The sequence below is a fragment of the Falco naumanni genome, assembly GCF_017639655.2.
Source record: "Falco naumanni isolate bFalNau1 chromosome 13 unlocalized genomic scaffold, bFalNau1.pat SUPER_13_unloc_1, whole genome shotgun sequence".
NCBI lineage: Eukaryota > Metazoa > Chordata > Aves > Falconiformes > Falconidae > Falco > Falco naumanni.
Window position 1 is genome coordinate 49,475 of NW_024427338.1, and position 26,046 is coordinate 75,520.

Sequence of the window (26,046 nt, forward strand, 5' to 3'; positions counted from 1 at the left end):
TGTGTCACAGCACAGCCTGGCACAGCCTAGCATGGCACGGTGTGGCACAGCACGGCACGGCACTGGCACGGTGTGGCACGGCACAGCCTGGCACAGCACAGCCTGGCACAGCACAGCCTGGCATGGCACGGCACAGCATGGCGTGGCACAGCCTGGCACAGTGTGGCACGGCACAGCCTGGCACGGCACAGCCTGGCACAGCACGGCACAGCACAGCACGGCACGGTGTGGCACAGCCTGGCACAGCCTGGCACAGCCTGGCACAGCCTGGCACGGCACGGTGTGGCACGGCACAGCCTGGCACAGCCTGGCATGGCACGGTGTGGCACAGCACGGCACGGCACTGGCACGGTGTGGCATGGCACAGCACGCCCGTGGCTGTCCCCGCGGTGGCCGGGGGACACGTGCAGCCCCCAGTGCCTGGGCTGGTGCCACGTCCCACCGCGCCCGGCCCGGCTCTGCCACCGGGGGGGTCCAAGGGGGGGGCACCCACCCACCAGTGCCCCCCACACCCCCTGGGGTACTGGTGCCACATGCCGGGCACTGGGGTGACTGGGATCCAGGGCCATGGGGCACTGGGGTGACTGGGCACTGGGGTGACTGGGCACTGGGACACTGGGGTGACTGGGCACTAGGGCTGTGGGGCACTGGGGTGACTGGGCACTGGGACACTGGGATGACTGGGCACCAGGGCTGTGGGGCACTGGGGTGACTGGGCACTGGGACATTGGGATGACTGGGCACTGGGGCTGTGCGGCACTGGGGTGACTGGGCACTGGGGCCGTGGGACACTGGGGTGACTGGGCACTGGGATGACTGGGCACCAGGGCTGTGGGGCACTGGGGTGACTGGGCACCAGGGCTGTGGGGCACTGGGATGACGGCACTGGGACACTGGGATGACTGGGCACTGGGGCGACTGGGCACTGGGACACTGGGGTGACTGGACATCGGGGCTGTGGGGTACTGGGATGACTGGGCACTGGGACACCGGGGTGACTGGGCACCGGGGCTGTGGGGCACTGGGATGACTGGGCACTGGGACACCGGGATGACTGGGCACTGGGGCTGTGGGGCACTGGGGTGACTGGACGCCGGGGAGGGGGCTGGGGGACGGGATTTCCCTTTTCCTTCCACCCCCGCGCTCCCTCCCGGCTTCTTCCTTCCTCGTGCCCAGGCACGCCTGGCCGCCCCGGATCCCCCCGATCTCCTGGCTGCCCCAGATCCCCCCGGATCCCCTGATCCCCCCTGATCTCCTGGCCGCCCCAGATCCCTGGATCCCCCCTGATCTCCTGGCTGCCCCAGATCCCCCCAGATCCCCCCGGATCCCCCAGCCTCACACCAGGGGTGGCCACCACGGTCCCCAAAGGCCTGGCAATGCCATTCCCAGGGCCACCGGGCTGTGGGTCACGGCTGTGGGTTGGTGGGTCAGTGCCGTGGGTCGGGGCCGTGGGGCCGTGGGTCGGTGCTGTGGGTCGGTGGGTCGGGGCTGTGGGTCGGTGGGTTGGGGCTGTAGGTCAGTGCCGTGGGTTGGTGGGTCGGTGCCGTGGGGCTGTGGGTCAGTGCTGTCGGTCGGTGCCGTGGGTCGGGGGTCGGTGCCATGGGATGGTGCCATTGGTCGTTGCTGTGGGTCGGGGGTTGGTGCTGTGGGTTGGTGCTGTGGGTCAGTGGGTTGGTGCCATGAGTCAGTGCCGTGGGTTGGTGGGTCGGTGCCGTGGGGCCGTGGGTCAGTGCTGTCGGTTGGTGCCGTGGGTCGGGGGTTGGTGCCGTGGGTCGGTGCCGTGGGTCAGTGGGTTGGTGCCATGAGTCAGTGCCGTGGGTTGGGGGTCTGTGCTGTGGGTCGGGGGCCGGTGCCGTGGGTTGGTGCCGTGGGTCAGTGCCGTGGGTCGGTGCTGTGGGTTGGTGGGTCGATGCTGTGGGGCCGTGGGTCGGGGGTCGGTGTCGTGGGTCGGGGGTCGGTGCCGTGGGTCGGGGGTCGGTGGTCGGTGCCGTGGGTCGGGGGTCGGTGCCGTGGGTCGGTGCTGTGGGTCGGGGGTCGGTGCCGTGGGTCGGGGGTCGGTGCCGTGGGTCGGTGCCGTGGGCCGGGGGTCGGTGCCGTGGGTCGGTGCCGTGGGTCGGGGGTCGGTGCCGGGGGTCGGTGCCGTGGGTCGGGGGTCGGTGCCGTGGGTCGGGGGTCGGTGCCGGGGGTCGGTGCCGTGGGCCAGGGGTCGGTGCCGTGGGTCGGTGCCGTGGGTCGGGGGTCGGTGCCGGGGGTCGGTGCCGTGGGTCGGGGGTCGGTGCCGTGGGTCAGTGCCGTGGGTAGGTGCCGTGGGTCGGGGGTTGGTGCCGGGGGTCGGTGCCGTGGGTCAGTGCTGTGGGTTGGTGGGTCGATGCTGTGGGGCCGTGGGTCAGGGGTCGGTGCCGTGGGCCGGGGGTCGGTGCCGTGGGTCGGGGGTCGGTGCCGTGGGCCGGGGGTCGGTGCCGTGGGTCGGGGGTCGGTGCCGTGGGTCGGTGCCGTGGGTCGGTGGTCGGTGCCGTGGGTCGGTGCCGTGGGTCGGGGGTCGGTGCCGTGGGTCGGTGCCGTGGGTCGGTGGTCGGTGCCGGGGGTCGGTGCCGTGGGTCGGGGGTCGGTGCCGTGGGTCGGGGGTCGGTGCCGTGGGTCGGTGCCGTGGGGCGGCGCGTTGCCGCGCGACGCGGTGTTTGTGTGGGTGACTCAGGGCCGTGACTCACCGCAGCCCCGGGCTGGCGGCGCACGCGGCCCCACGGTCCCGCCGGGGCGGCGGCCCCACGCTGGCGGCGCCGGGTGGCCCGGGGGGGGCCGGGGGCGGGGGGGTCCCACGGGGGGGTCCCCGGCCCCCCAGGGTGGCAGTGCCGAGGGGCGAGGGGGGGGCGGGGCGATGGGGGAGGGGGCGGGGCATGGGGGCGGGGCGATGGGGTGACACCGGTGCCCCCCGTAGCCCCCCCCGCGCACCCATAGCCCCCCCCCAACCACCCACGGGACACCCCCCTCCCCCCCCGGCCCCCCCACCCCCCCCCCAGCCCCCCGGCCCCCCCCCGCGGACACCCCCCCCCCCCCGCTGGGAGCCGGGGGAACCCCGGGGGGCGGGGGGTGAGTCAGGGCGCAGCCACGCGCCCGTGAGTCACCGCGGGCGGGACCGGCCGCCCCGAACAAAGGCGCCTTCAGCGGGGCCCCCCCCCCCCCCCCGGGGCTCCCCCGGCCCCCCGGCCCCGCGCACGTGGCAGCGCCCCCCCCCCCCCCCCCCCCCCATCACTCCAGCGTGGGACCCCCGGTCCCCGCCCTGGCGTCAAGCGGGGACTTGCCGGTGCCCGTGAGTCACCGGTGCCGCCTTCCCGCCGCGCCCGGGCGGCGCTGCCAGCGGGTGCCAAGGCCGGGGGCTGGCGGCGGCACCGGCACCGGGGGGTGCGGGCACAGGCACGGGGAATGTGCCGCCGTGGGTCACCGTCTGTCACCGTGTGTCACCATGTGCCGCCGTGTGCCGCCATGTACCGCCGTGTGCCGCCATGTGTCACCATGTGTCACCGTGTGCCGCCATGTGTCACCGTGTGTCACCATGTGCCGCCATGTGTCACTGTGTGTTACTGTGTGTCACCGTGTGCCACCGTTAGTTGCCCTGTGCCACCGTGTGTCACCATGTGTTACCTTGTGTCACCGTGTGCCGCCATGTACCACCGTGTGCCGCCATGTGTCACCATGTGCCGCCGTGTGCCACCATGTACCACTGTGTGCCACCATGTGTCACCGTGTGCCGCCATGTGTCACCGTGTGTCACCGTGTGCCGCCATGTGTCACCGTGTGCTGCCGTGTGCCACCATGTACCACCGTGTGCCGCCATGTGTCACCGTGTACCACCATATGCTGCCATGTGTCACCATGTGTCACCGTGTGTCACCATGTGTCACCGTGTACCACCGTGTGCACCATGTGTCACCATGTGCCGCCATGTACCACCGTGTGCCGCCATGTGTCACCATGTGTCACCATGTACCACCGTGTGCCACCATGTGTCACCATGTGCCGCCGTGTGCTGCCATGTACCACCGTGTGCCGCCATGTGTCACCATGTGTTACTGTGTGTCACCGTGTGCCACCGTTTGTTGCCCTGTGCCGCCGTGTGTCACCATGTGTTACCGTCTGTCACCGTGTGCCGCCATGTGTGGGACAGAGGCTCTGCGGTCACACCAGTGCCCCTGTGCCGTGGTGCCGGTGCCAGCCCGGTTCCCCGGGGGTCCCTGGGGGGGGCGGGTTGTGCCGCGCTGCCCACAGGGCTGAGAAGTCGCCGGTGCCAGCGGGCCCCAGCCGGCGTGTGGCACGGCATGGCACAGCTCGGCACGGCCTGGCACGGCTCAGCATGGCCTGGCAGGGCCTGGTGTGGCACAGCCTGGCACGGCACAGCCCAGCGTGGTGAGCCCCGGCGTGACGAGGTGTGTGCTGTGCCTGGCCCTGTGCCTCAGCTTTCTCACCCACGCCGTGCCATGCTGAGCCGTGCCGAGCTGCGCTGAGCCGAGCCGTGCCATGCCAAGCCGTACCGAGCCGTGCCATGCTGAGCTGAGCCGTGCCATGCTGAGCCATACCGAGCCGTGCCATGCCAAGCCGTACCGAGCCGTGCCATGCTGAGCTGAGCCGTGCCATGCTGAGCCATACCGAGCTGTGCCATGCCGAGCCGTACCGAGCCGTGCCATGCTGAGCTGAGCCGTGCCATGCTGAGCCATACCGAGCTGTGCCATGCCGAGCTGTACCGAGCCGTGCCATGCCGAGCCGTACTGAGCCGTGCCATGCCGAGCCGAGCCGTGCCATGCTGAGCTGAGTCGAGCCGTGCCATGCCGAGCCGTACTGAGCCGTGCCATGCCGAGCCGTACCGAGCCGTGCCATGCCGAGCCGAGCCGTGCCATGCTGAGCTGAGTCGAGCCGTGCCATGCCGAGCCGTACTGAGCCGTGCCATGCCGAGCCGTACCGAGCCGTGCCATGCCGAGCCGAGCCGTGCCATGCTGAGCTGAGTCGAGCCGTGCCATGCCGAGCCGTACCAAGCTGTGCCATGCTGAGCCGTACCGAGCCGTGCCATGCCGAGCCGTACTGAGCCGTGCCATGCTGAGCCGTACCGAGCCGTGCCATGCTGAGCTGAGCTGTGCCATGCTGAGCCGTACCGAGCCGTGCCATGCCGAGCCGTACCGAGCCGTGCCATGCCGAGCCGTACTGAGCCGTGCCATGCTGAGCCGTACCGAGCCGTGCCATGCCGAGCCGTACCGAGCCGTGCCATGCCGAGCCGTACTGAGCCGTGCCATGCTGAGCCGTACCGAGCCGTGCCATGCTGAGCCGTACTGAGCCGTGCCATGCTGAGCCGTACCGAGCCGTGCCATGCCGAGCCATGCTGAGCCGTACCGAGCCGTGCCATGCCGAGCCGTACCGAGCCGTGCCATGCCGAGCCATGCTGAGCCGTACCGAGCCGTGCCATGCCGAGCCGTACCGAGCCGTGCCATGCCGAGCCGTACTGAGCCGTGCCATGCTGAGCCGTACCGAGCCGTGCCATGCCGAGCTGAGCCATACCGAGCCGTACCGAGCTGTGCCATGCCGAGCCGTGCCGAGCCGTGCCATGCCGAGCCGTACCGAGCTGTGCCATGCTGAGCTGAGCTGTGCCATGCCGAGCCGTACCGAGCCGTGCCATGCCGAGCCGTACCGAGCCGTGCCATGCCGAGCCATACCCAGCCGTGCCATGCCGAGCCGTACCGAGCCGTGCCATGCCGAGCCGTACCGAGCCGTGCCATGCCGAGCCGTACCGAGCTGTGCCATGCCGAGCCGTGCCACGCCACCCTGCCCTGCCACTGGCCCAGCCCCCAGGCTCGGGGCTGAGGTGCCACTTTGGGGCCTGTTTGTTGGGAACAAGGGGGTGCCCCCCCCCCCCCTTTCCCACCCGCCCAACCCCTCCCCCCGAAACCTCCTAACCCCCCCAAGCTTCCTAACACCCCCACCCCCCAAAAATCCTCACAACCTCCTAAACCCCCCAAATCTCCAACCCCCCCCCAAAGACCCCAACTCCCCCCAACACCCCCAGCCCATCCAAGTCCCTAACCCCCCCCAAAGCTCCCCCCAACACCCCCCCTACCCCCGCCCCCCCAGCCCCCCCAAGCCTCCCCCAACCCCCAACCCCCCCCCACCCCCCCCCCCTTCCCCCCAGACGCCCTGTCCCCCCCCAGCCCCCCGCCCCCCCCGGCCGCGCAGGGGTTAAGCACCGGCCCGCGGCCTGGCCAATGGGAAGCGGCGGGGCGGTGGCCAATAGCGGACGGGCGGGGCGTTGCGGGCGGCCAATGAGCGATGGCGGGGCGGCACCAAACAAGGGGCGGGCGCTGCGGTTTGGACGACCAATGGGGAGCGGCGGGGCGGTGACCAATAGGGGGCGGGAGGGGCGGGGGCGCACGGCCAATGGGCGGCGCCGCTGGCCTGTGGTGACCCGCGCCACCGCCCCCCCCCCCCCCCAATCCCCGCAGCCGCGCGCCGAAGGCGGGGCCAACCCCCCACGTGAGTAGCGGCGGGTGTCGCGACAGGGAGCTCCCCAGCCCCGAGTCTGTGACAGGGCCTCACCCCCCCGGCCCCGGGCACCGTGACAGGGACTCCCTTAGCCCTGGGTGTCGTGACAGGGACCCCTCCCAGCCCACGGTGCTGTGACAGGGAACCCCCTAGCCCCGGGTGTCGTGACAGGGCCTCACAGCCCCCAGCCCTAGCCGCCATGACAGGGAACCCCCAGCCCTGGGTTCATGACAGAGACCCCCTGCCAGCCCCAGGTGTCATGACAGGGACACGCACCCCAGCCCTGGCTGTCGTCACAGGAACCACAGTCTCGGGTCTGTGACAGTCTCCCTGCCCCCTCCCCCAGCCCCCAGTGCCGTGATAGGGATCACCCCCGCCAGGCGTCATGACAGGGCCCCCCACAGCCCCTGGTGTCGTGACAGGGCCGCCCCCCCCTCCACAGGCACCCATGGGTGCTGGGGGGGTGCCAGGGCCCCCGGCTCCCCCGCCACTGCAGGGTGGCCAATCTGTGCCCCCCAGTGCCTGGTTGGGCTGGGGGCAGCGCTGCCCGCCTCCCCCCCAAGCTCTGTCGCGACAGGCAACAGTGCCGCGTGGCCCGGGCCCGATCCAGTGATGGGGGTGGCCACGGCTCTTGGGGTAACACCGTCGGGACTGGGGCTGGATCCTGAGCCGCGGCGCTGCCGAGGAGTAACCATCGTGGGTGGCACGGCGAGACCCCGGCACGGCGAGACCCCAGCACGGCAAATCCCTGGCACGGCGAGACCCCGGCACGGCAAATCCCTGGCACAGCGAGACCCCGGCACGGCAAATCCCTGGCACGCCACGTCCCCGGTGCGGCAAACCCTCAGTACTGCAAATCCCCAGTATGGTGAGCCCCCGGTGCAGCAAGTCCCCGGCACGGTGAGTCCCCGGTGCGGTGAGTCCCGGGGATGGCAAAGTGCTGGTGTGGCGAATCCCCAGCACGGCCAGTCCCTGGCCCGGTGAAGCCCTGGCATGGCAAAGCTCTGGCACAGCAAACCCCTGGCACGGCGAACCCCCAGCGTGGCAAATCCCCTGGCACGGCAAACCCCCGGTATGGTGAGTCCTTGGCACGGCACAACCCCGGCACGGCGCCCCCCCCATCTCTCACCCCTCATTTATTTCCCCCCTTTCCCTCCCGTTTCTGACGCTGGACACGGGGCCGGTGCCAAGCGTGGTGCTGGTGCCGAGGGTGCCCGGCCACGGCACCGAGAAAGCGCCGGGTTTGCACCCAGGGCTGTGCCAGGGCCGCCCTCCCCGGCAGCCGCAGCCCCGGCGGGGTTTTCCCGCTCCCCGGCACAAAGAATTTGGCACGGGAGGTGCCGGGGCGGCCCTGGGACGGTGCCAGGCCTCGCCGCCGCGGCCATGCTCTGCCTTCAGCCCGTCCTTCCCGCTGCCGCGCTGGGCTCTGGGATGCCCCGGTGCCGGTGAAGCCGCCGGTACCCTCGGTGGGGAGGGCCGGTGGCCACCGCTGCGCCGGCTGCACAAAGTGCCCATTCTCTGCTTTGCCAGGACTTTTTGTGGTTCTTTCCTCCTTCTTTTGCGGGGCCCCGCGGCCCTTCGCGACGCGGCTTTGCCATGACGTCACCGGGAGCCAGCGGGAGGCCCGGCGAGCGCGGCATGGCACGGCTCTGGCCGCTCACCGAGCTCCCGCCAGCACTGGCACCGGCACGGGGCAGCGCGGTGCCCGTTTGGTGGGAACCCCCCATGTCTGACATTCCGGCGTGGCCGCCCCGCGCACACGGCTCTGGGGTGCAGTGATGCCGCCGGCGCGCCACGGCTCTGGTTTGGAAGCAATAAATGATGGGCCCCCCCGCTCCCCCCGGCGCTCGGCACGTGCGGCTCGAAACCCACCACGGGCTGGGGGCCATTCGGCCGCTCTCGCTGGTGCTGCAGCCCGGCCCGGCGCCTCCAGCCCTCGCGGCAACGCCATGCCGGCACACGGGCGCTGCCAGAGCGGGTGGCATGGGGCTGCCACGCCGTGGGGACCCGGCCGGTATTTCACCACACCGGGAGAGCGGGTGGGGGTCGAGGCCGGCAGCTGCGGGGACCCTTCCCCTGCCAGATCCTCACTGCGCCGATAAACCCCGTGCCGGCGCAGGGATAACCGGAAGAGCACGAATCCCCCAGGCGGGTGCCACCGGCGAGCCAACACGGCGGCTCCGGTGAACATTCAACGCTGTCGGTGAGTTTTGTGGCTGAGGTGAAACCATCGACTGTTGTGTGTGCCCCGTGGCCCGCCGGAGCGGGCGGGAGAGTCGCTGCTGCCCCAGCGCTGCCATGGCGCGGTGGTGCCGGTGTGGTGGTGCTGCCATGGCGCGGTGGTGCCGGTGTGGTGGTGCCGGTGTGGTGGTGCCGCCATGGCGCGGTGGTGCCGGCGCGGTGGTGCCGGTGTGGTGGTGCCGGTGTGGTGGTGCCGCCATGGCGCGGTGGTGCCGGTGTGGTGGTGCCGGTGTGGTGGTGCCGCCATGGCGCGGTGGTGCCGGTGTGGTGGTGCCGCCGCATGCGGCCGGCTCCTTGCCAGGACGCTCGGCACAGGGCAACCAAAATTCATGCTCCACACGCATCACCTGTGGCGGGTCGTGGTGCTGGGGAAACCAAAATCCCCATTTTTTCCCCAAATCCCCCTTTTTTTCTGCAAAACTGGGGGAGGGGGGGGGCACAGCCCTCCCAGCAGCCGCAGCGGTGCCGGTGGTGCCCCAGGGCGGCTGTTGTGGGTGATTCTGCCCCATTAGCGGGTGCTTTGCCGATCCCGGCTGCTGGGGGCTGCTGGGGGGTCCGGATGGGCAGAGGGTCCTGTTGGGCCCCGAACCCCAAGTTTGGCTGCGAGGCGGCCGCAGCCGGGGCGATGCTGGCCAACACCGGGGTGCTGGCGGCACAAGGGGGTTTAAACGCCGGCACCGGGGGCTTGGGGGTGACCCCCGTGCGGGCAGAGGGGAAGAGGCGCAGACACCCCCACCCCGCCGGGCAGACGCACCGGCTCCAGGCGGCGGCTGGGGGAGGGGGCCAGCCCCCAGCCCCAGCCCCCGGCCCCGGTGGCGGCGATTGGCCCTGGGTGGCCCCGCCAGGGCAGGCCCCGGCACTCGGAGCCCGGTGCAGCGGCAGAGCCGGCGGGCTGCAGCGCAGGATGGAGCCCAGCACCACGTTCGACATGTGGAGGGACTACCTGGGGCTGGCGGCCGTGCTGGCCACGCTGGCGCGGGAGCGCGGCGACGCCGAGCGAGAGGCATCGGCACAGCCCAGCGCGCCGGAACCGGTACCGGCGTCAGCCGGTCAAGCCCTGTGCACCTTCTGCAAGCACAACGGCGAGGCGGAGCACATCTACCGCACGCACAGCCTGCACGACGCCAGCGGCCGGGTGCTGTGCCCCATCCTGCGCAGCTACGTCTGCCCGCAGTGCGGGGCCACGCGCGACCGGGCGCACACCCGCCGCTTCTGCCCGCTCACCCACGGCACCTACACCTCCGTCTACAGCCGCTTGCCACGCAGCACCAAGAAGGGACCGCGCGCTGACGGAGCACCCCCCGCTCCCCTCGCCGCAGGTATCGCTCCGGTTTGACGCGCGGCGCTGCCCGTCTCGCAGCCCCCCCAAAATAAACGGCGGGGTCGGGGTGAGGGGGGGTCGCTTCCCAGTGCGAGCCACCCGCGGGGAAATGCGGCCCCGGTGTTGCCACCGGGCCAGCGGTTTTGGCACGAAGCCACACTTTGAACCCGCCACCTCCAGCCTTAATTTACCCAGGAGAGAGCCCGCTGTGGTCCTCGGGGCAATTAGGCTAATTAACGGGCGCGCTGCGCACCCGGCACACGCGGTGCTCGCTGGTGCTCTCCCCTCTCTCCTGGTTTCTCTTCCAGGGGGTCCCCTGAGGATGCATCACCGGGGAGGCACCGGGACGGCGCTCCCGCCAAACCCAGTCTCCCCAGTCCGTCTCCCCGCGGGTCAAGCTGAGCGACACCGGCCCGGTGGCGGTTTGGCGGTCGCGGCTGACAGAAGCCACCTCCAGATGCCAAGAAAAGCCTGAGCGGGGGCGGTTTCACCAGCACCCCGTGCCGGGGGCGCTCAGGGTTGGGGTCGGTTCCAGGTTTGGGGGTTCGTTGGTGGGTTTTTATTAATCCCAGCGGGCGCCTGAGGGCCGCGCCGGCTCCTGCCATGCTCCGGCTGCTGCCGAGCTCCCGAGGGGGCCAGGACGACGTTAGCCACTCGCCCAGTGGCTCCGGCCCTCGCCGGACGCCCCGGTTTGTTCTTTAGCCGTTATCTCACGTGTTCTGTGTTGGAAGGGGTTTATTTCCAGCCTGTTTGCCGTTGAAATGCTGTTTGACGTTAATAAACGCTTGAGCCGTGCCGGGGCTGGCACCGGCACCGACCTGGCCCTACGTCTCCTTCCACCGCCTCTCGGCGCGTGCCGGCTGCCGGCTCCGCCGCGGCTTCGGCCTCCTCAGTGCAGCCAGGCCCCGGTGAGCGCTCATCACCAGGCGGCTGCGGGGGCACCGGCGTCACCCTCCACCTTGCACGGACCCCGCGGCGCGGCGCTCGCCCACCCTCAGCCCCCCGCAGGGCTGGATCCCCCCACCCCGGGAAAAAGGACGCGGATTTCGCGGGTGGCGCGAGCAGGCGGCTCTTACTTGAGGTTGGAGAGCTCCAGGATCAGGCCGCACACGACGTCGGTCGCGTCCCTCCTGGGGGCGGGCGGGCACAGCCCCTCCGGCTCCTCGCCCCTGACCCAAGATGGAAAATTCAATTTTTACTCATCAAATCGGGGCATTTTGCCTCAAACCCAGGGGTTTATCCCTCACAGCTGCTCTGCCCCCCAGCCCACCCCTCCGCCAGCGGCACCTGTCGGGGTGGGCAGCGCACCTACCGGGGCCGCAGCCGGTGTGGGCCGCTCCCTGCGCTGAGCACCGGGGGCTCCTTGGCACGGCTCCGGCACGCCGCGGCACACGGTTCCTGCCCAGGCTCCACAGAGCCGCATGGGCCGGTGGTGGGAAATGGCTGCGGAGAAAAGTCCCTGTCACCACGAAGCCGTGGCCAGGGAGCCCGACTCCAACCCGCCAAAGATGGATATTCCCCCCCCCCCCCTTTCAGCCTATTCCATGCATTTTGGGGGGTTTATTTGGTGTTTCCAGCATTTTGGGGGGTTTATTTGGTGTTTCCAGCATTTTGGGGGGGTTATTTGGCATTTGGGGGGCTTTATTTGGCATCTCTGGCATTTTGGGGGCTTTATTTGGCATTTTGGGGGCTTTATTTGGCATTTTGGGGGGGTTATTGGGCATTTTGGGGGTTTATTCATGTCTTGGGCACTTTGGGTTGGTGTTTTCAGGATAAGTCAGTGACCGCTGGCGGTTTACCAGCGGCGGTGGCAGCGCTGGGCCGCTCCCCTCCAGGCCGCCCTGCAGCTCTCTCCGTTCCCCGGCTGAAGCACCGACAGCCGAGCCGGTGCCAGCCGAGCCGGTGCCCACGGCAGGGGTCTGTGCGGTGCCGCTGAGAGCCGGCTCCGGTGTCGCCGTAACGGTGGGCGCGCTCTCTGCACCTCCTCCGCCGCACGGGGGGCTGCCGGAGCCGGTGGGAGGCTGCACGTCCGGCCTTGGCGCGTTGGCCGTGTGCTCCGCCAGGCCGTCGACGTCGTCCGAGGGATTCTGGAATCCGCCAGCCGGGATGGCTGGAGCCAAGCCGGGCCCGGGAAAAGCGGCTTCTCCCCCTCCGGCCTCTTCACGGGCCTCTCCCGATGTTTTCCATGGGGGAACGTTCCCACTCCGCGGCTGGCTCGCCGGGCCGACGGTGCTGGCAGCCTCGGCGGTGCCTCCCTCCGCCTTCGGCTCCGCAGCCGGGGCACAGACCACCGGGACCCCGACAGAGGCGCCGCCACAGGATCCAAACATGTTCTCTCCCGTTTTGCTTGTCCCGCTCGCCCACAGTTGTTCCCTGCGCTCCCGGGGCGCTCCTCCTGCCGCCCCCTCGGATACGGCGCCTCCATTTTCTTCGGTGCGCGGCGGCTCCCGAGTCTCATCCACGTCACCGTTAACTCCCTCCTCAGGGTGAGGGGCCGGCATCTCCGCTGGCAGGCAGCTGCCGGTGCTCCGGCCTGGAGTATCCGCCGGGAGAGCTGTCTCTCCGCCAGCAGCCCCCTCTCCTCCTGCCGGCACAGCGCGGCTACACTTGGGGCCGTCACCAATGCTGCCAGCTGTGCCGTGGGTTGAGGTCTCGGTGGCCGGCTCCTCACCGCAGCCACTGTGCCGCTCCTTTTTGGCCTCGCCTGCCACCAAATTTCCCCATTGTGGTGACTCTGGCTGAGACGCTGCTCCCAGGGCTGCTCCCTCCGGTGACTTGCCGCCACCTGTGCTTTGCTCCGGCACAGCCACCTCCCCGTCGCCGTTCACGCTGTTAAAACCAACGAAAGCGAGTTCAGCGAGCGGCGAGGCGATGGCCGGGGTCTCCGTGCAGACCCTGGCTCAGCCGCAAACCCCCGTTTCTCATCCCGGTACCTCCCCGGTGCAGTTGTGGCGGTGCTGCTGCGGGTCGCTTGTCCAAACGGTTCGGGTTTTCCATCCGCATTGCCACTCTGAGCTGGTTCAGCCACGTCTAAACCGTCATCTTTCGCTGCCTCCGAATCCTCCTGAAGATTCGGTTTGGTTTTGGGAAGATGCTGGTCACCGTCTCCTCCTTTGAAGGGGAAAACCAGAATCAGGCATCAGCCGTGGGGGTAAGAGGGGCTTGGTGTCGCGTCAGACGGGGAGAGCAGCGTTCGGAGAGGTTCTGTGGTATTTATTTGAATAAATCCTTGTGAAAATGCCCCCCCACACACACCTCTAATGCTTGAACCGAAGGGAAAAAAATCCGTTTGAGGGCTTTTTGTGTTGAACCAAAGGGAAAAAAACACCCTTTTAGAACTTTTTGTGGGGTGCCAGCTCCACTCCGTCCACACCTGCTCCCCCAAAACGCCAAGAAAGGGCGTTTGCGGCACAAGGGGCTTGGCCACGGCTCTGTGGGTGCCGCTCCCCCCTCGCCAACCGAAGCAGAGCTCTCTTTGGTGAAAGAGGCGTGGAAAGGCTAAAGGCCGGTGTCATTGCACGTAGAAACGGGGAGGGTTTTGCAGCGTAACAGGTTTGTAAGGAGGAAGAGGCAGGGTGGGCTCAGGGGAAGAGCCAGGGTGGGCTCAGGGGTGCTCACTGGCAGCTTAATGGGGCTGGCTTAAAGGGGTGAGATGGGGTGGGCTGCCTTACGGGGAGGGGAAGGGGACGCTGGCCCTGTCCCCCTCGCCGGCCCCTTGCTGGCCTCTCGCCCACCCTGTCCCTTCGCCATCCTCTGACCATCCCCGGCCCCTTGTCACCCCCATTCCCTCACCAACCCTGGCCCTTTGCCATCCCCAGCCCCTCACCCAATCTGTCCTCTCGCTGTCCTCACCCCCTCACCAACCCCGGCCCCTCGTCACCCCCTCACCACCTCCTTGCCGCTCCCGTCCCCTCACCAACCGCCATCCCCTCACCAGCCCTGGCCCATCACCGTCCCCGTCCCCTCGCTGTCCCCTTGCCGCCCCCTCGCTGCCCCTGACCCCTCGCCCCCCCCATCCCCTCATGATCCCCTCACCATCCCCTCGCCGCCCCCATCGCCATCCCCTCACCATCCCATCGCCACCCCCATCCCCTCATGATCCCCTCACCATCCCCTCGCCTCCCCCATCGCCGTCCCCTCACCATCCCCTCGCCACCCCCATCGCCATCCCCTCGCCCCCCCATCTCCTCATGATCCCCTCACCAACCCCTCGCCTCCCCCATCGCCATCCCCTCACCAACCCCTCGCCACCCCCATCGCCATCCCCTCACCATCCCATCGCCATCCCCTCACCATCCCCTCGCCATCCCCTCGCCACCCCCATCGCCATCCCCTCACCATCCCCTCGCCATCCCCTCGCCACCCCCATCGCCATCCCCTCACCATCCCATCGCCATCCCCTCGCCACCCCCATCCCCTCACCATCCCATCGCCACCCCCATCGCCATCCCCTCGCCACCCCCATCCCCTCGCCATCCCCTCGCCACCCCCATCCCCTCGCCACCCCCATCGCCACCCCCATCGCCATCCCCTCGCCGCCGCCAGGGCCTCGTGCCGTTACCTGGCAGCTGCTCCCTCCTCCGCTTGCCCATCCCGCCGCTCCCCTGCCTGCGGAGAACAGCACGGCCATGAGGGAGCAGCCCCCCCCGCCAGGTGCTTCGCCCCCAGGGCCGAGCCCACCCCCCTCCACCGACCCCCGGGGCCCAGCGCCACCCCCGCTGGCAGCAGCCACCAACCCCCCCCCCCCGGTTCCGAGGGGAAACAGGGGCAGTGTCACCCGCCCCCCCCGCCCGAACGCGCGTCGGGACCGCCGGGCCGCCCCCCTCCCCCTCCCCCAGCCTCACGCTTTTCCCGCCTCCCGCCGTGCGCCTGCGCGGCGCGGGGCACGCTGGGAGCTGTAGTTTCCCCCCCGGGTGCCGTCAAGCGAAACGCGGCGACAGCGGCTTTTGCGACGTCGGTGCCGTAAAGCGCGGCCGGTTGTTGACAGCGGCGGGCGGAGTAGGAAGTGAGTGTGGCTGAGGGGGGGCCCTGCGAGGCTGGGGGAGGGGGCGGGGGTCGTTTCTGGCGGGTGGGTTAGGGGGGCGCTGAGGAGGGGTGGTGGGTCCTGTGGGGGCGGTGGGCCCTGAGGGGGTGCTGAGGTGGGGAGTGGGGGCTTGCGGGTAGGCAGCGAGGCCTGGGGTGGTCTGGGGGATGAAATGAGGCCTGGGGGGCGCTGAGGGAAGGTGACAAGGCCGGCAGGGGGGTGAAATGAGGTCTGGGGGGGGCTGAGGGGAGGCAACGAGGCCTCAGGGGGGTCTTGGGTGTGTGTGTGAAATGGGGGCTTGTAGGGGGTCTGAGGTGGTGAAATGGGGTCGGGGGGGAAATGGGGCCTTTGTGGGGGCCCAGGGGGTGGGAATGGGGCCTGGTGGGGGGCTGATGGGGTAGAATGGGGCCTGGGGGGGGAATGTGGGGGGTCTGGGGAGGGGAAATGGGGCCTGAGAGGGCTGAGGAGGGGGTATGGGGCCTGGGAGAGGAAAATGTTGCCTTGTGTGAGGCTGGGGGGGGGAAGGGCTGCGGGGGAGGGGGGGAATCCTCTGGAGGAGGGGACAGGGCTGGGGGGGGCAGCAGCACCCTGGGGTGCTTGGAGAAGGGGGGGGCCGTGGTGCGGGAGCCAGGGCGCTGCCACAAAACTCATGGAAAGCAGGAGGAGGGGGCTCAGCAGGGGCTGCAGAAGGCTGGGGGGGGGGGGGGCCCTGTCCAGGCTCTCCGGTGGGTGCTGGGCTTCCCCCCCCCACACCTTTAACACAGCCCCCCCAGCTCGGCACGGTGAGGAGCAGAGCCATGAGCAGAGCCCGCAGGCTGCCACCGGGCCACGGTGCCGCCATCGCCAGGCAGGTGCGGCCCGTGTCCCCCGCCCTGGTGTGCCCCCCACCCCCACCCGCCCCGGGGGAGGATCAATGCCATCAACAGCTGTTCGGCGGCGGAGGCGGCACTGGTTGTGCCACCATTGCCCAGCCGGGTCTATCGCTATTGCTTTTCATCTTTATTTAAATATTTTAATTTAATTAAGCGGTTTTATTCACCCTGGTGCCTCGCAAATCGCTGTTGCGGCGTCACTCACGGCACCGTGGGCTCTGCCCCGAGCTGTGGCTGCGCCGGCGTCCCTCCCTGAAGGATCCATGTCGATTCCCTCCTTCCCCCCGCTGGATCCCGGGGGATCCCCTGGCCCTAACGAGGTGTCGTTAGTGCCGCGCCCCGCCTCCCTCCCTGCAGATGGGTTTGCTGGTGGATCTCTCTCCGGAGGGCATGGTGGGAGATGCCGCCGTGGACGATGCCGCCGAGCTGGAGGCCGAGCTGCTGGCGCTGGTGGGAGGCCGAGCTGCGCCGGGGGAGAAGCCCGAGGGGAAAAGTGAGCACTGCCATGGCGGTGGGGCTCCTCCGCCGTTAATTGCTGGGATAATTAATAACGCGTCACGTAGAAAGTGGCTCCTGGTGGGTCCTTTCTGCCCCGCCTGGGCTGGACCCTCCTGCAGGTGGGCTGAAACCATCAAAAAATGGGTAAATGGCCCCAAATCCCCTCCCCGCCATGTGCCGTGTCTCCTCCAGCCCCGTTGCCGATGGAGGCGATTGAGGAGATGGCCGCTCTGTGCATGAAGGACCCGGACGAGGAGGAGGGGGATGACAACGAGGAGCTGGAAGATGAAGATGATCTCATGGTGAGACGAGGGCTGAGCCCTCAGGGCAGTTCTGTCCCAAAAAAAAGGGGCTTTTCCGCCTGGGATCATCTCTGAGGGATCTCCTGGTGCTTCCAGGCCGAGCTGCAGGAGGTGCTGGGTGAAGGGGAGGGCAGCACGGACGCGCTGGTGCCACCCGCCAAGGTACGACACCTCCTGGGGCTCCGCTCCTACCGTGCCGGTGCCGGATCTGGCCCTTTTGGGACTTTTCCTGTCGCTTTTTCATTCATCTGCTGGGAAAACGTGTCTGTGTCACGGGAACCTGCCCTGCAGCGGGGGAAAACCTTCCCGGGGGTGAGGAGGAGCCAGGTTCCCTCAGCCGCTGCCTCAGTGATGGGCAGCGTTGGAAGTCTTGCGTGCTGAGATGGGATTTAGGGGATTTTTTTGGAATTTACAGGAAATTAGCCTCTGATAATCCCCGTTTTAGGGCAATCCCTGTCCATTGGCAGCCATTGGGGCTCTTCCTTCAGCCCCCAGAGGCTGTAAAATCACGGAAAGGATCGGGACGCGCGGCTGTGCCGCTTTGGCTTGAGCCAGAGCTGGGCTCCAAGCCCCCGCCTCGGCTCCGAGCCCCCGATCCAAGCGGATTATCGGCGGCGGGACGAGCCCGGCTCTCGCTGCGTGGTTCCCAGCACTTCTCCTTGGGTGCAGGTGCCGGAGCCGCTGCCTGCGGAGTCCAGCGGTGTGGAGGCGACGCTGACGGAGCGGACGGCCATGTACCGGGCGGCCATCGCCAACGCCAGGCAGGCAGGGGACGGCTCCAGGCTGCGGCGCTACGAGCGTGGCCTCAAGGTGAGCCGGCACCGAGGGCCCCGCCGCAAAGCCCTGGGATTTAATTGGATCTTTTTAATTAAATGAAACCATCGGATCGCGATTTCCTGGCTGCGCTCAGCCGGTGTTACCGAATTCGGGGGGGAGGGGGTTGCGCTCGCAGCTCGGCTCCGCTTCGCCCCGCAGCCGCAAGGTCGGCTACAACACCGCCTCGAGGTCCTGATTCCTCGCGGTTATTCAAAACCCTTGGAAGAGCCTCAGAATTATTTTTATTTTTATTGATTTTGAGCCCTGGTTTTCCCCTCCGGGCCGTTTCCCATCTTGTTTAAGCCCCTTTTGCCACGCTGGGGTCTTTCCAGCACCGCTGGCTTGGTGCAAAGCCCCTGAGGTGGGACCCCACGTTCCCTCCAGATCATGACACAGGAAAGGGCGACATCCCATGTTTTTTGGAGCCCGGGAGCGGCGCTTACCCCTCCGCCGGGATTTTGCCGGTGCGGGCAGAGCGGGGCCAGCTGGCCGCTGGCACAGGCTGGGGGAGGCAGCAGCTGAGGAGATTTGGGGGGGGGAGATCGGGATTTTGGGTTTGGGGCTGGATCCCCCGTGGGTGAGAGACCCCCAGCTCCCGGCCCTGCTGTGGGCGCAGTTTTTAGGCGGCCGTTGGGGATTCCCACCTCTGGCGGCCCCGGCAGCTCCGCGGTTCCTCTTTCGGCCGAGGAATATTTGCGGGGACGGGGAGTTTTCCCCTGTGCCTCTTCCTTCCAGACGCTGGAGAGCATGCTGGCCTCCGTCAGGAAGGGAAACAAGATCGAGGAGGAGGAGATCCCCCCGCCCGTGGCGCTGGGGAAGGGGCTGAGCTCCCCCCAGCCCCCCCCGCCGCCCGCCGGCTCCCTCGAGCCACCCCAGGTCCTGCCCGGTGGCTCTTCGCCGCCGCCAGCTCCGGCCTCGCCGGCTTCCCACCCAGGCAAGGCTTTGGCTCGCTATTCTGCACCGGCGATGGCCGTACCCCGCGGCTGACGGGGGGGAAGCCGGCAACGCCGCTCTCCTTCCCGCTAACCGCAGGCTCTGCCGGTGCCGAGGCCGTGCTGCGGGGCCGGCAGCGCGAGTACAAGCTGGCGGCGCTGCGTGCCAAGCAGCGCGGCGACCTGGAGGCAGCCACGCGGTGCTACCGGCTGGCAAAGGTGCGGCGCTGGGCGTGCCGAGGGGCCTGGGGCTCCCTCCCTGGTCCCCGCTGATGCGAATCCCCCCCCTTTTTGTGGATTCCGTGGTGGGTGCGGGGCTCAGTGCAGGAAAACAGCCGGTCTGGGGGGGGGTTGGTGATTTTTTCCAGAGTCTTGACTCCCTGCTGGACGCGGCGCAGCAGGGCCAGCCAGTGGAGCTCAGCAGCGTGCCACCGCCTCCCGGTAAGACCCGCAGCCTCGGTGGGGAGCACTCGTCCCCCCCCTTTTTTTTTTTTTTTTTTTAATTTTTTTCTGATGGAGTAAAAAAAAGCCACCGTGGGGGCTCCGCTCGTCGCAGCAGTGACCTCACCGCTCGCTTGTGGGTGCTGATTTCCCGATTTGCCGTCCCTCTCCGCAGCCCAGGCGCCGGAGGAGCCGCTGTCACCCACCCAGCCGCAGCCTGAACCCCAACCGGCCTCTCCCACGGCAGGTAGAACCCCCAACCCCCAATTCCTACCCCCAAACATCCCCCTGGGGGAAGGGAACTTCCAAGAAAAAAGCGGCTGGAAGCTTTTCCACCGGCTCTCCCCCGCTGCAGCCGCGCCGCCGGCTCCGCGGGACGCGCTGGAGGCTCTGCAGCAGCGGATGGAACGGTACGTGGCGGCGGCGGCGCAGGCCAGGAGCAAGGGCGACGATCGGAAGGCTCGGATGCACGAGCGCATCGTCAAGGTGCGGGAGCCGCGTGTGCCGCCGTGCTGCCAGCCCCGCTGCCGTGCTGCCAGCCCCGCCGCGGTGCTGCTCAGCCTCCCCGTTCCCTTCCAGCAATACCAAGACGCCATCCGGGCGCACAAAGCCGGGAAAACGGTGGATTTCTCGGAGCTGCCCATCCCGCCAGGTATTTTTCCCTGTTTTTTTCGCGGCGAGTGCTTCTCGGGGCTGGTTCCTGAAGCCAGTGCAGGGCGGGGAGCAGGATCTGGACCCCTCCGCCCTGGTGAGCTGTGGGGGGCTGCGGTACCCCCCATTTTCTCCCCCTGGCACCCCCCGGCCAGGCTTCCCACCCATCCAGGGCGCAGAGACGCCGTCCGGTGAGCAGAGCCTCGCCGGGGTGCTGGAGGTGGCGGCGAGGCTGGCCAGCCAGGAGGTCCGCGATGAGGAGGAAGGTGACGAGGAGGCACAGGTCGGCGTTCGGGGGGGCTGGGGACCCTCTGCCCACCTCCCCCAGCCCAAAACGGGGAGCGCGGAGGGCTCCAAAGGGGAAACCCACCCCCCTGCGGGGCTGGGCCCCCCGTTTTCCATCTGACGCTGCATTTCTCCTCCTGGCACAGCCCACTGCCCGCCCAGCCCCAGTGAGAGCATCCACCCCCCAGCCCAAAGCACCGCCGCCGCCTCCCCGCGCCGCCCCCCATCCCGCCGCCGTGACCAAAGCACCCCCTAAACCCACCGGGAAAGGTAACGCCGCCATCCGGCACAGTGTGGCAGGCAAGGAGGGGGCAGCCAGCCCCCAGCCCCACAGCCCCCTCGGGGCGGGGGGGCTCAGCGCTGCCTGCCCCGCAGCCCAGCAGCAGCTGGCGTTCCTGGAGGGCCGGCGGCGGCAGCTGGCACAGGCCGCCCTGCGCGCCAAGCAGAGCCGCGACATCGAGGGGGCGAAGCTGCTGCTGCGCCAGGCCAAGGGGCTGGACGCCATGATCGCGGCCGCGCGCGGCGGGCTGCCCGTCGACATCACCAAGGTGGGGACGCGGCGTCTGGTGGTGTTCGGCCGGCTCCTGGTGTGGGGGTTCCCGGTGTGGGGGCTCTGAGCCGAGCCCTTCCCCCTGCCGCAGGTCCCCGAAGCCCCCGTGAACAAGGAGGACTTCGTGCTGGTGCAGCGCGGCGCCTGCGTCCCCCCCGAGGCCGCCAGCCGGTACCTGGAGCTGGTGCGGGTGATCCGGCAGCAGCACGAGGTAGCGGCACCGGGAAATCCGGCGGGTTTGGGAGGGGGAGACTGAAAACGGGGGGGGCAGGACGTGGCAGGGGGGGGGGGGGGGGGGAAAGGGGGGGACCCGGGGGGTCCCTGTCGCAGGAGGAGGGGATCAAACTGCTGCCCTGGCGGGGGGCGCGGGGAGAGGCCGCGGGTTTCAATCCGGCGTGAACTGGGGCTGAGCCAGCAGCGGAGCCGGGTTTGTGGGCGCAGGAGGGACCCCGGCCCCAGCGGGACCCTGCAGGAGCGCAGCCCAGCACCAGCACGGCGGGGGTCCGGCAGGGGCCACCACGGCTGGGGTCCGTGTGGGGAGCTTTCCTCTTCCTCCTCTCCCTCGCCCCCTCCTCTCCCTTCCAGATGTGCGTCAGCCACTCCAAGCAGTTCACTCACCTGGGGAACATCGCAGAGACCACCAAGTGAGTCTGGGGGCGGCCGGGGGCGCCGTGGCCGCCACGTGCTGGCCGCGCGGAGCCGGGGAGCGGTGCCGGGGGTTGACGGCACCGGCCGGCAGGTTTGAGCGACTGGCCGAGGACTGCAGGCAGCACATGGCCGTCCTGAAGCAGGCGCACGCCCGGGGGTACCCGCCGCCCCGGCACCACTACGAGCAACGAACCTTCAGCGTCATCAAGTAGGGGCTCGCCGGCGCGGCCGCCGCGGTGCCGAGGGGCAGGTGGGCGCTGGTGGGATCCTCCTGGCTCGTCCCCTCCGCAGGAGCTTCCCGGAGCTGAATGGCAGCGACATGGTGCTGTGCATAGTCAAGGGGATCAACCTCCCGGCACCGCCAGGTGAGGGGAGACGGCGGGGCGCCATGGAGGTCGCCTAGCCTGGGCCGGTGGCGGCGCTGGGCTTTGCCGGCTCCTCACCGACGAGGCTTTTATTTTTAATTATCTGTGATTTAAAATTCCCCGGGTTTGCTGCCGTGGCGATGGGCACCGCCGGGGTGCCGTGGATCCGCCGTGGCGATGGGCACCACCGGGGTGCTGTGGATCCGCCGCGGCGGCGATGCTGACACTGTGTCCACCTGGCAGGTGTAGCTCCCACCGAGCTGGATGCCTTCGTGCGCTTCGAGTTCCCCTACCCCAGCGCGGTGAGTTGCCCCCGCCTCGTGCCCCCCCAGCCCCCCCTCACCCCCCCCCGCACTCCCTCACCCCCCCCCGCACCCCGGCAGGAGGAGGCCCAGAAGGACAAGACCAACGTCGTCAAAAACACCGACTCCCCTGGTAAGTGCCGCGCGCGGCCCATCTGGGGGGGGGGACGGGACGGGACGGGGGCTGGCACCCGGGGGGGACTCCCCGGGGGTGCGCCGGGGCCTGGGGCTCGTTAGGGCCCGGTGGTCACTGGCGGCCCGCAGAGTTCAAGGAGCAGTTCAAGCTGCACATGAACCGCGGGCACCGGGGGCTGCGGCGCGTCCTGCACACCAAGGGCATCCGCTTCGAGGTGGCGCATAAGGGGTAAGAGAGAAAGGGCTGCCCCGCCCCCCGCCCCGCCCCCTCCCGGCCCCTGCCCCGCCCCCGCCCCGGCCCCTCCCGGCCCCTGCCCCTGCCCCTCCCGGCCCCTGCCCCGGCCCCCGCCCCGGCCCCTGCCCCGCCCCCGCCCCGGCCCCCGCCCCGGCCCTTCCCGGCCCTTCCCGGCCCCCGCCCCGGCCCTTCCCGGCCCCCGCCCCGGCCCTTCCCGGCCCCCGCCCCGGCCCCTCCCGGCCCCCGCCCCGGCCCCTCCCGGCCCCCCGCCCCGGCCCCTCCCGGCCCCCGCCCCGGCCCCTGCCCCGGCCCCGCCCGGCCCTGGCCCCTCCCGGCCCCTGCCCCCTCTTTCCCCTCCCCCCCCCCCCTTTCCCCTCCCCCCTCACTCCCCCCCCCCCCGGTGCCCCCAGGGGGCTGTTCAAGCCCGACCGCCCCCTGGGCACGGCGCAGCTGAAGCTGGAGGCGCTGGAGACCAGCTGCGAGCTGCGGGAGATCCTGGAGGTGAGGGGGGCCCTGCGGGAGACCCCGGGGCTGGGGTGGGGGGGGGGGGGCGCCACCTGCCCCGTGCCCCCCTTCCCCAGCAGTGCCCGCCCCCAGCTCCTGGAGGGCCGGCGCCCCACCGGGGGGAAGCTGGAGGTGACGGTGCGGATCCGGGAGCCGCTGGGCTGCCCGCAGCTGGAGACGCGCACCGAGCGCTGGCTCGTCATCGACACCGGCACCGGCACCGGCGCCGCGGTGAGCGGGGGGGGGCGCCACGGGGGGCGCCGGGGCTGGGGGGACACGGCGGGTCACCCAGCGCCGTGCCGGGGGGGACGGGGGGACACACACACGCCTTAACGCCCGTCCTCCCTCCCGCCAGGTCACCGGCCACAAGCCGCCCGGCGAGGCCACCGGCAGGCGAGTACCGGGGTGGGGGGCTGCGCCGGCGCGGGGGGGTGGGCACCCCCTGGGGGGCTGGCGGGGGCGGAGGGGCGTTTGCCGGGGGCGGCCACAGCCAGCTCGCGGTGAACGCTGCCGGCACCGGGTGCCCCTCGCCGTGGCCGCTGCCCTGCCAGGACACTGCCACTGCCGTCCCCTTCCCCGTCCCCTTCCCCGTCCCCTTCCCCGTCCCCTTCCCCGTCCCCTTCCCCGTCCCCTTCCCCGTCCCCTTCCCCGTCCCCTTCCCCGTCCCCTTCCCCGTCCCCTTCCTCGCCCCTTCCCCCTCCCCTTCCCCGTCCCCTTCCCCGTCCCCTTCCCCGTCCCCTTCCCCGTCCCCTTCCCCGTCCCCTTCCTCCTCATCCTTCCTCCCCCCCAGGCCCTGCTCCAGCCCTTGGGGGCTGCCCTGGGGGGGTCCCTGCCCCGGGGGATCCCCTGGGTAGGGGACATCCCTGCTCTGTCTTTGCTCCCCGGGCGGGGGAGGGGCGTCCCTGCTCCTGGGGGGGGGTCCCTGATCCGGAATGGGGGGTGGGGGGGGTGCCCCTTTTCCAAGGTGGGGGGTTTCCCCCCTCCAGCCTGAGGAGGAGGGGATGGGCTTGTGGCGGAGCGGGCATGATGGTGGGAGGACAAGGCTGCCCCCCCCCCAGGACCACCCCCCCGGACCCCCCCAGCCCCCTCATTCCTCCCCCAGCTGCCCAGCCTGTGCTGGCAGACGGTCCTGGCTGGGGGTGGCGCTGGGGGGTGCTGGGGTGGGGGGAGGGGAGGGCAGGAGGGGCCAGCGTGCCCCTCCCCCCCCTCACCGGGGCCATCTCCCCCCCCCCCCCAGGGCCGTGCCCCCCCTGCCCAGCCTCACCCTGCTGGCCTTCGACCGGGAGCGGCTGGAGAGGAAGGTGAGGGGGGGGGGGCTGCCCCCCCCGGCTGCCCCCCCCCCCGCGCCGTGCCCCCCCCCCCCCACGCTCCGTGCCCCCCCCCCCCCCCTCGCTCCGTGCCCCCCCCCCCACGCTCTGTGCCCCCCCAGATGCTGGCGCACACCCAGGCACAGCGGCCGGTGCCCCCCGAGCTGCGGCAGCAGCACCAGGAGCTCGTCCGGCGCAGCCAGAGCCTGCGCACGCGGCTGCAGCACGGCGGGGCCCCCCTCCGCAGAGGTGAGACCCCCCCCCAGCCCCCCTCCGCAGAGGCGAGACCCCCCCCCAGCCCCCAGCCCCCCTCCGCAGAGGTGAGACCCCCCCCCCAGCCCCCTCCGCAGAGGTGAGACCCCCCCCCCAGCCCCCTCCGCAGAGGTGAGACCCCCCCCCAGCCCCCTCCGCAGAGGTGAGACCCCCCCCCCCAGCCCCCTCCGCAGAGGTGAGAACCCCCCCCCCAGCCCCCTCTGCAGAGGCGAGACCCCCCCCCCAGCCCCCTCCGCAGAGGCGAGACCCCCCGCAGCCCCCTCCGCAGAGGCGAGACCCCCCGCAGCCCCCTCCGCAGAGGCGAGACACCCCCCAGCCCCCTCTGCAGAGCCGAGACCCCCCCCCCCCAGCCCCCCTCCGCAGAGGCGAGACCCCCCCCAGCCCCCTCCACAGAGGCGAGAGCCCCCCCTTCCGTATAGGTGACCCCCCCCCCCCCAAGGGGGAGCCCCCCCGATTCCCCCAAAGGTGAGACACCCCCCCCCATCTTTACCTTGGGTTTCCTTCCCCCTGTTCCATTTTTAACCCCTTCTTTTCCTCTTGCCCCCCCCCCCCCCCCTCCCCCCTTGCCCCCCCCCAGAGTACCAGGCGCAGCTGGAGCGTTACCTGCAGCTCTACACCGAGGCGGCGCGGCGCCTGGGCACCGAGGGGCAGCGGGTGAGGCAGCCCCCCCCCCCCCCAGATAGCCCCCTCCCCCCTTGGGTACAGCCCTGCAGCCCCCCCTGCCCCGGGTACAGCCCCCCATGGAGTACAACAGTTACCCCCTCCCCCCAGGGTGCAACAGTCCATCCCCTGGGGTACAGCACCCCCCCATGAGTATAGCAGCCCCCCCCCTCCTCGGGGTACAGCAGCACCCATGGGTGCTAGCTGGGGGGGGGGGGGCGGGGGTCCCGCACCCCCACCCCCCCCTGACGCCCTCTCCCGCAGGAGGCGGCCAAGGAGGCACTTTACAAGAGGAACCTGGTGGAGAGTGAGGTGAGGGGCGACACCCCCCCCCCCAGATATAGCCCCCTCCCCATCCCCCCCCTCACCCCCTTTTCTTTTCCAGCTCCAAAAGCTGCGCCGATGAGCCCCCCTCGCCGCCCCCCCCCCCAGGCTGGCACCAAGCAGGGTGCAGCTGCTTTGGGGGGGGCACATGGGACCACCCCACCCCTCCCGGCACTGCTGTGACAATCACCGGGATCAGAGCTGCTACATTGTGTCCCCCCCCTCCCCCGTCCCCCCTCCCAGGGATGGGGTCACAGTGCCCCTCCCCCATTCCAGGGTCTCCATACCCCCCCCATGCACTTTGCCCCCCCGCCCACGGTGGCAGGGCCTCCCCCCCCAACCAAAGCAGACCCCCGGGAGGGGCCCCCCCCTTGGTGTCACCCCCCCCAAGTGCCTGTCCCCGCGGGGGGGGGGGGGCGGGTTGCGCAACGGGTCTATTTTGTGCTTTATCACATAAAACTATAAAGTTTTTAAGAATAAAAACGTGGGTTTGGGTGAATTCCACACACTCACACACACCAGTGGGCTGGGGGGGCTCCCTGCGGACCATGGTAGGGGGCTGTGCCCCCCCCCCCCCCCCCAAGTCCCTGGGGTGTCACCCCTCCCCCCCCCCCCCAGGTGTCCCTCTCTGGTGTTCTCCCCCTCCCCAGTGTCCCCCCAGTCCCCAGTGTGTCCCCCGCCCCCTCCCTTCTATGGTCCCTGGTGTCCCTCCAGTCCCCAGTATGCCCCCCCCAGTGTCCCCCCCTCAGCTCGCCAGTGTCCCCCCAGTTTCTCCCCTGGTATCCCCCCCCCCCCTCAGTGTCCTACTGTCCCCGGTGTCCCCCCGGTGTCCCCCCGCAGCC

The 26,046-nt window shown here is 70.2% G+C and overlaps 3 protein-coding genes across 5 annotated transcripts; 2 read left to right on the forward strand and 1 right to left on the reverse strand.

The window, feature by feature from the left end:
* The first annotated feature begins 8,887 nt into the window (after positions 1–8,887).
* Positions 8,888–10,898, forward strand: NANOS3 (nanos C2HC-type zinc finger 3). Its single transcript, XM_040581033.1, has 2 exons — positions 8,888–10,079; positions 10,390–10,898. The coding sequence occupies exons 1-2, from the start codon at positions 9,041–9,043 to the stop codon at positions 10,554–10,556; spliced, it is 1,206 nt and encodes a 401-aa protein (XP_040436967.1). The 5' UTR covers positions 8,888–9,040; the 3' UTR covers positions 10,557–10,898.
* Positions 10,572–14,704, reverse strand: BRME1 (break repair meiotic recombinase recruitment factor 1). The gene is made up of 6 exons (XM_040581031.1): positions 14,643–14,704; positions 13,015–13,192; positions 11,881–12,910; positions 11,394–11,524; positions 11,158–11,250; positions 10,572–11,011 (listed from the first exon to the last, which is right to left on the reverse strand). Exons 1-6 carry the CDS (start codon positions 14,671–14,673, stop codon positions 10,906–10,908), a joined length of 1,569 nt encoding a protein of 522 aa, XP_040436965.1. The 5' UTR covers positions 14,674–14,704; the 3' UTR covers positions 10,572–10,905.
* A 255-nt stretch (positions 14,705–14,959) lies between these two features.
* CC2D1A (coiled-coil and C2 domain containing 1A) lies at positions 14,960–25,673 on the forward strand. Of its 3 annotated transcripts, XM_040581026.1 has the most exons (31): positions 14,961–15,086; positions 15,878–15,955; positions 16,334–16,469; positions 16,667–16,776; positions 16,873–16,938; positions 17,032–17,088; positions 17,446–17,586; positions 18,328–18,526; positions 18,625–18,743; positions 18,893–18,965; positions 19,141–19,212; positions 19,321–19,451; positions 19,545–19,617; positions 19,772–19,899; positions 20,048–20,171; positions 20,277–20,449; positions 20,543–20,662; positions 21,037–21,095; positions 21,191–21,307; positions 21,391–21,464; positions 21,708–21,766; positions 21,848–21,899; positions 22,031–22,130; positions 22,547–22,637; positions 22,734–22,871; positions 22,996–23,033; positions 23,878–23,941; positions 24,070–24,196; positions 24,798–24,874; positions 25,145–25,192; positions 25,266–25,672. In XM_040581026.1, the coding sequence occupies exons 2-31, from the start codon at positions 15,902–15,904 to the stop codon at positions 25,284–25,286; spliced, it is 2,841 nt and encodes a 946-aa protein (XP_040436960.1). In that variant the 5' UTR covers positions 14,961–15,086; positions 15,878–15,901; the 3' UTR covers positions 25,287–25,672. The 3 variants fall into 3 exon arrangements, with proteins under 3 accessions (XP_040436963.1, XP_040436960.1, XP_040436961.1); XM_040581029.1 differs by lacking the exon at positions 22,996–23,033 and having other exon boundaries at positions 14,960–15,086; positions 25,266–25,673; XM_040581027.1 differs by lacking the exon at positions 17,032–17,088 and having other exon boundaries at positions 14,962–15,086.
* Positions 25,674–26,046: the final 373 nt, after the last annotated feature.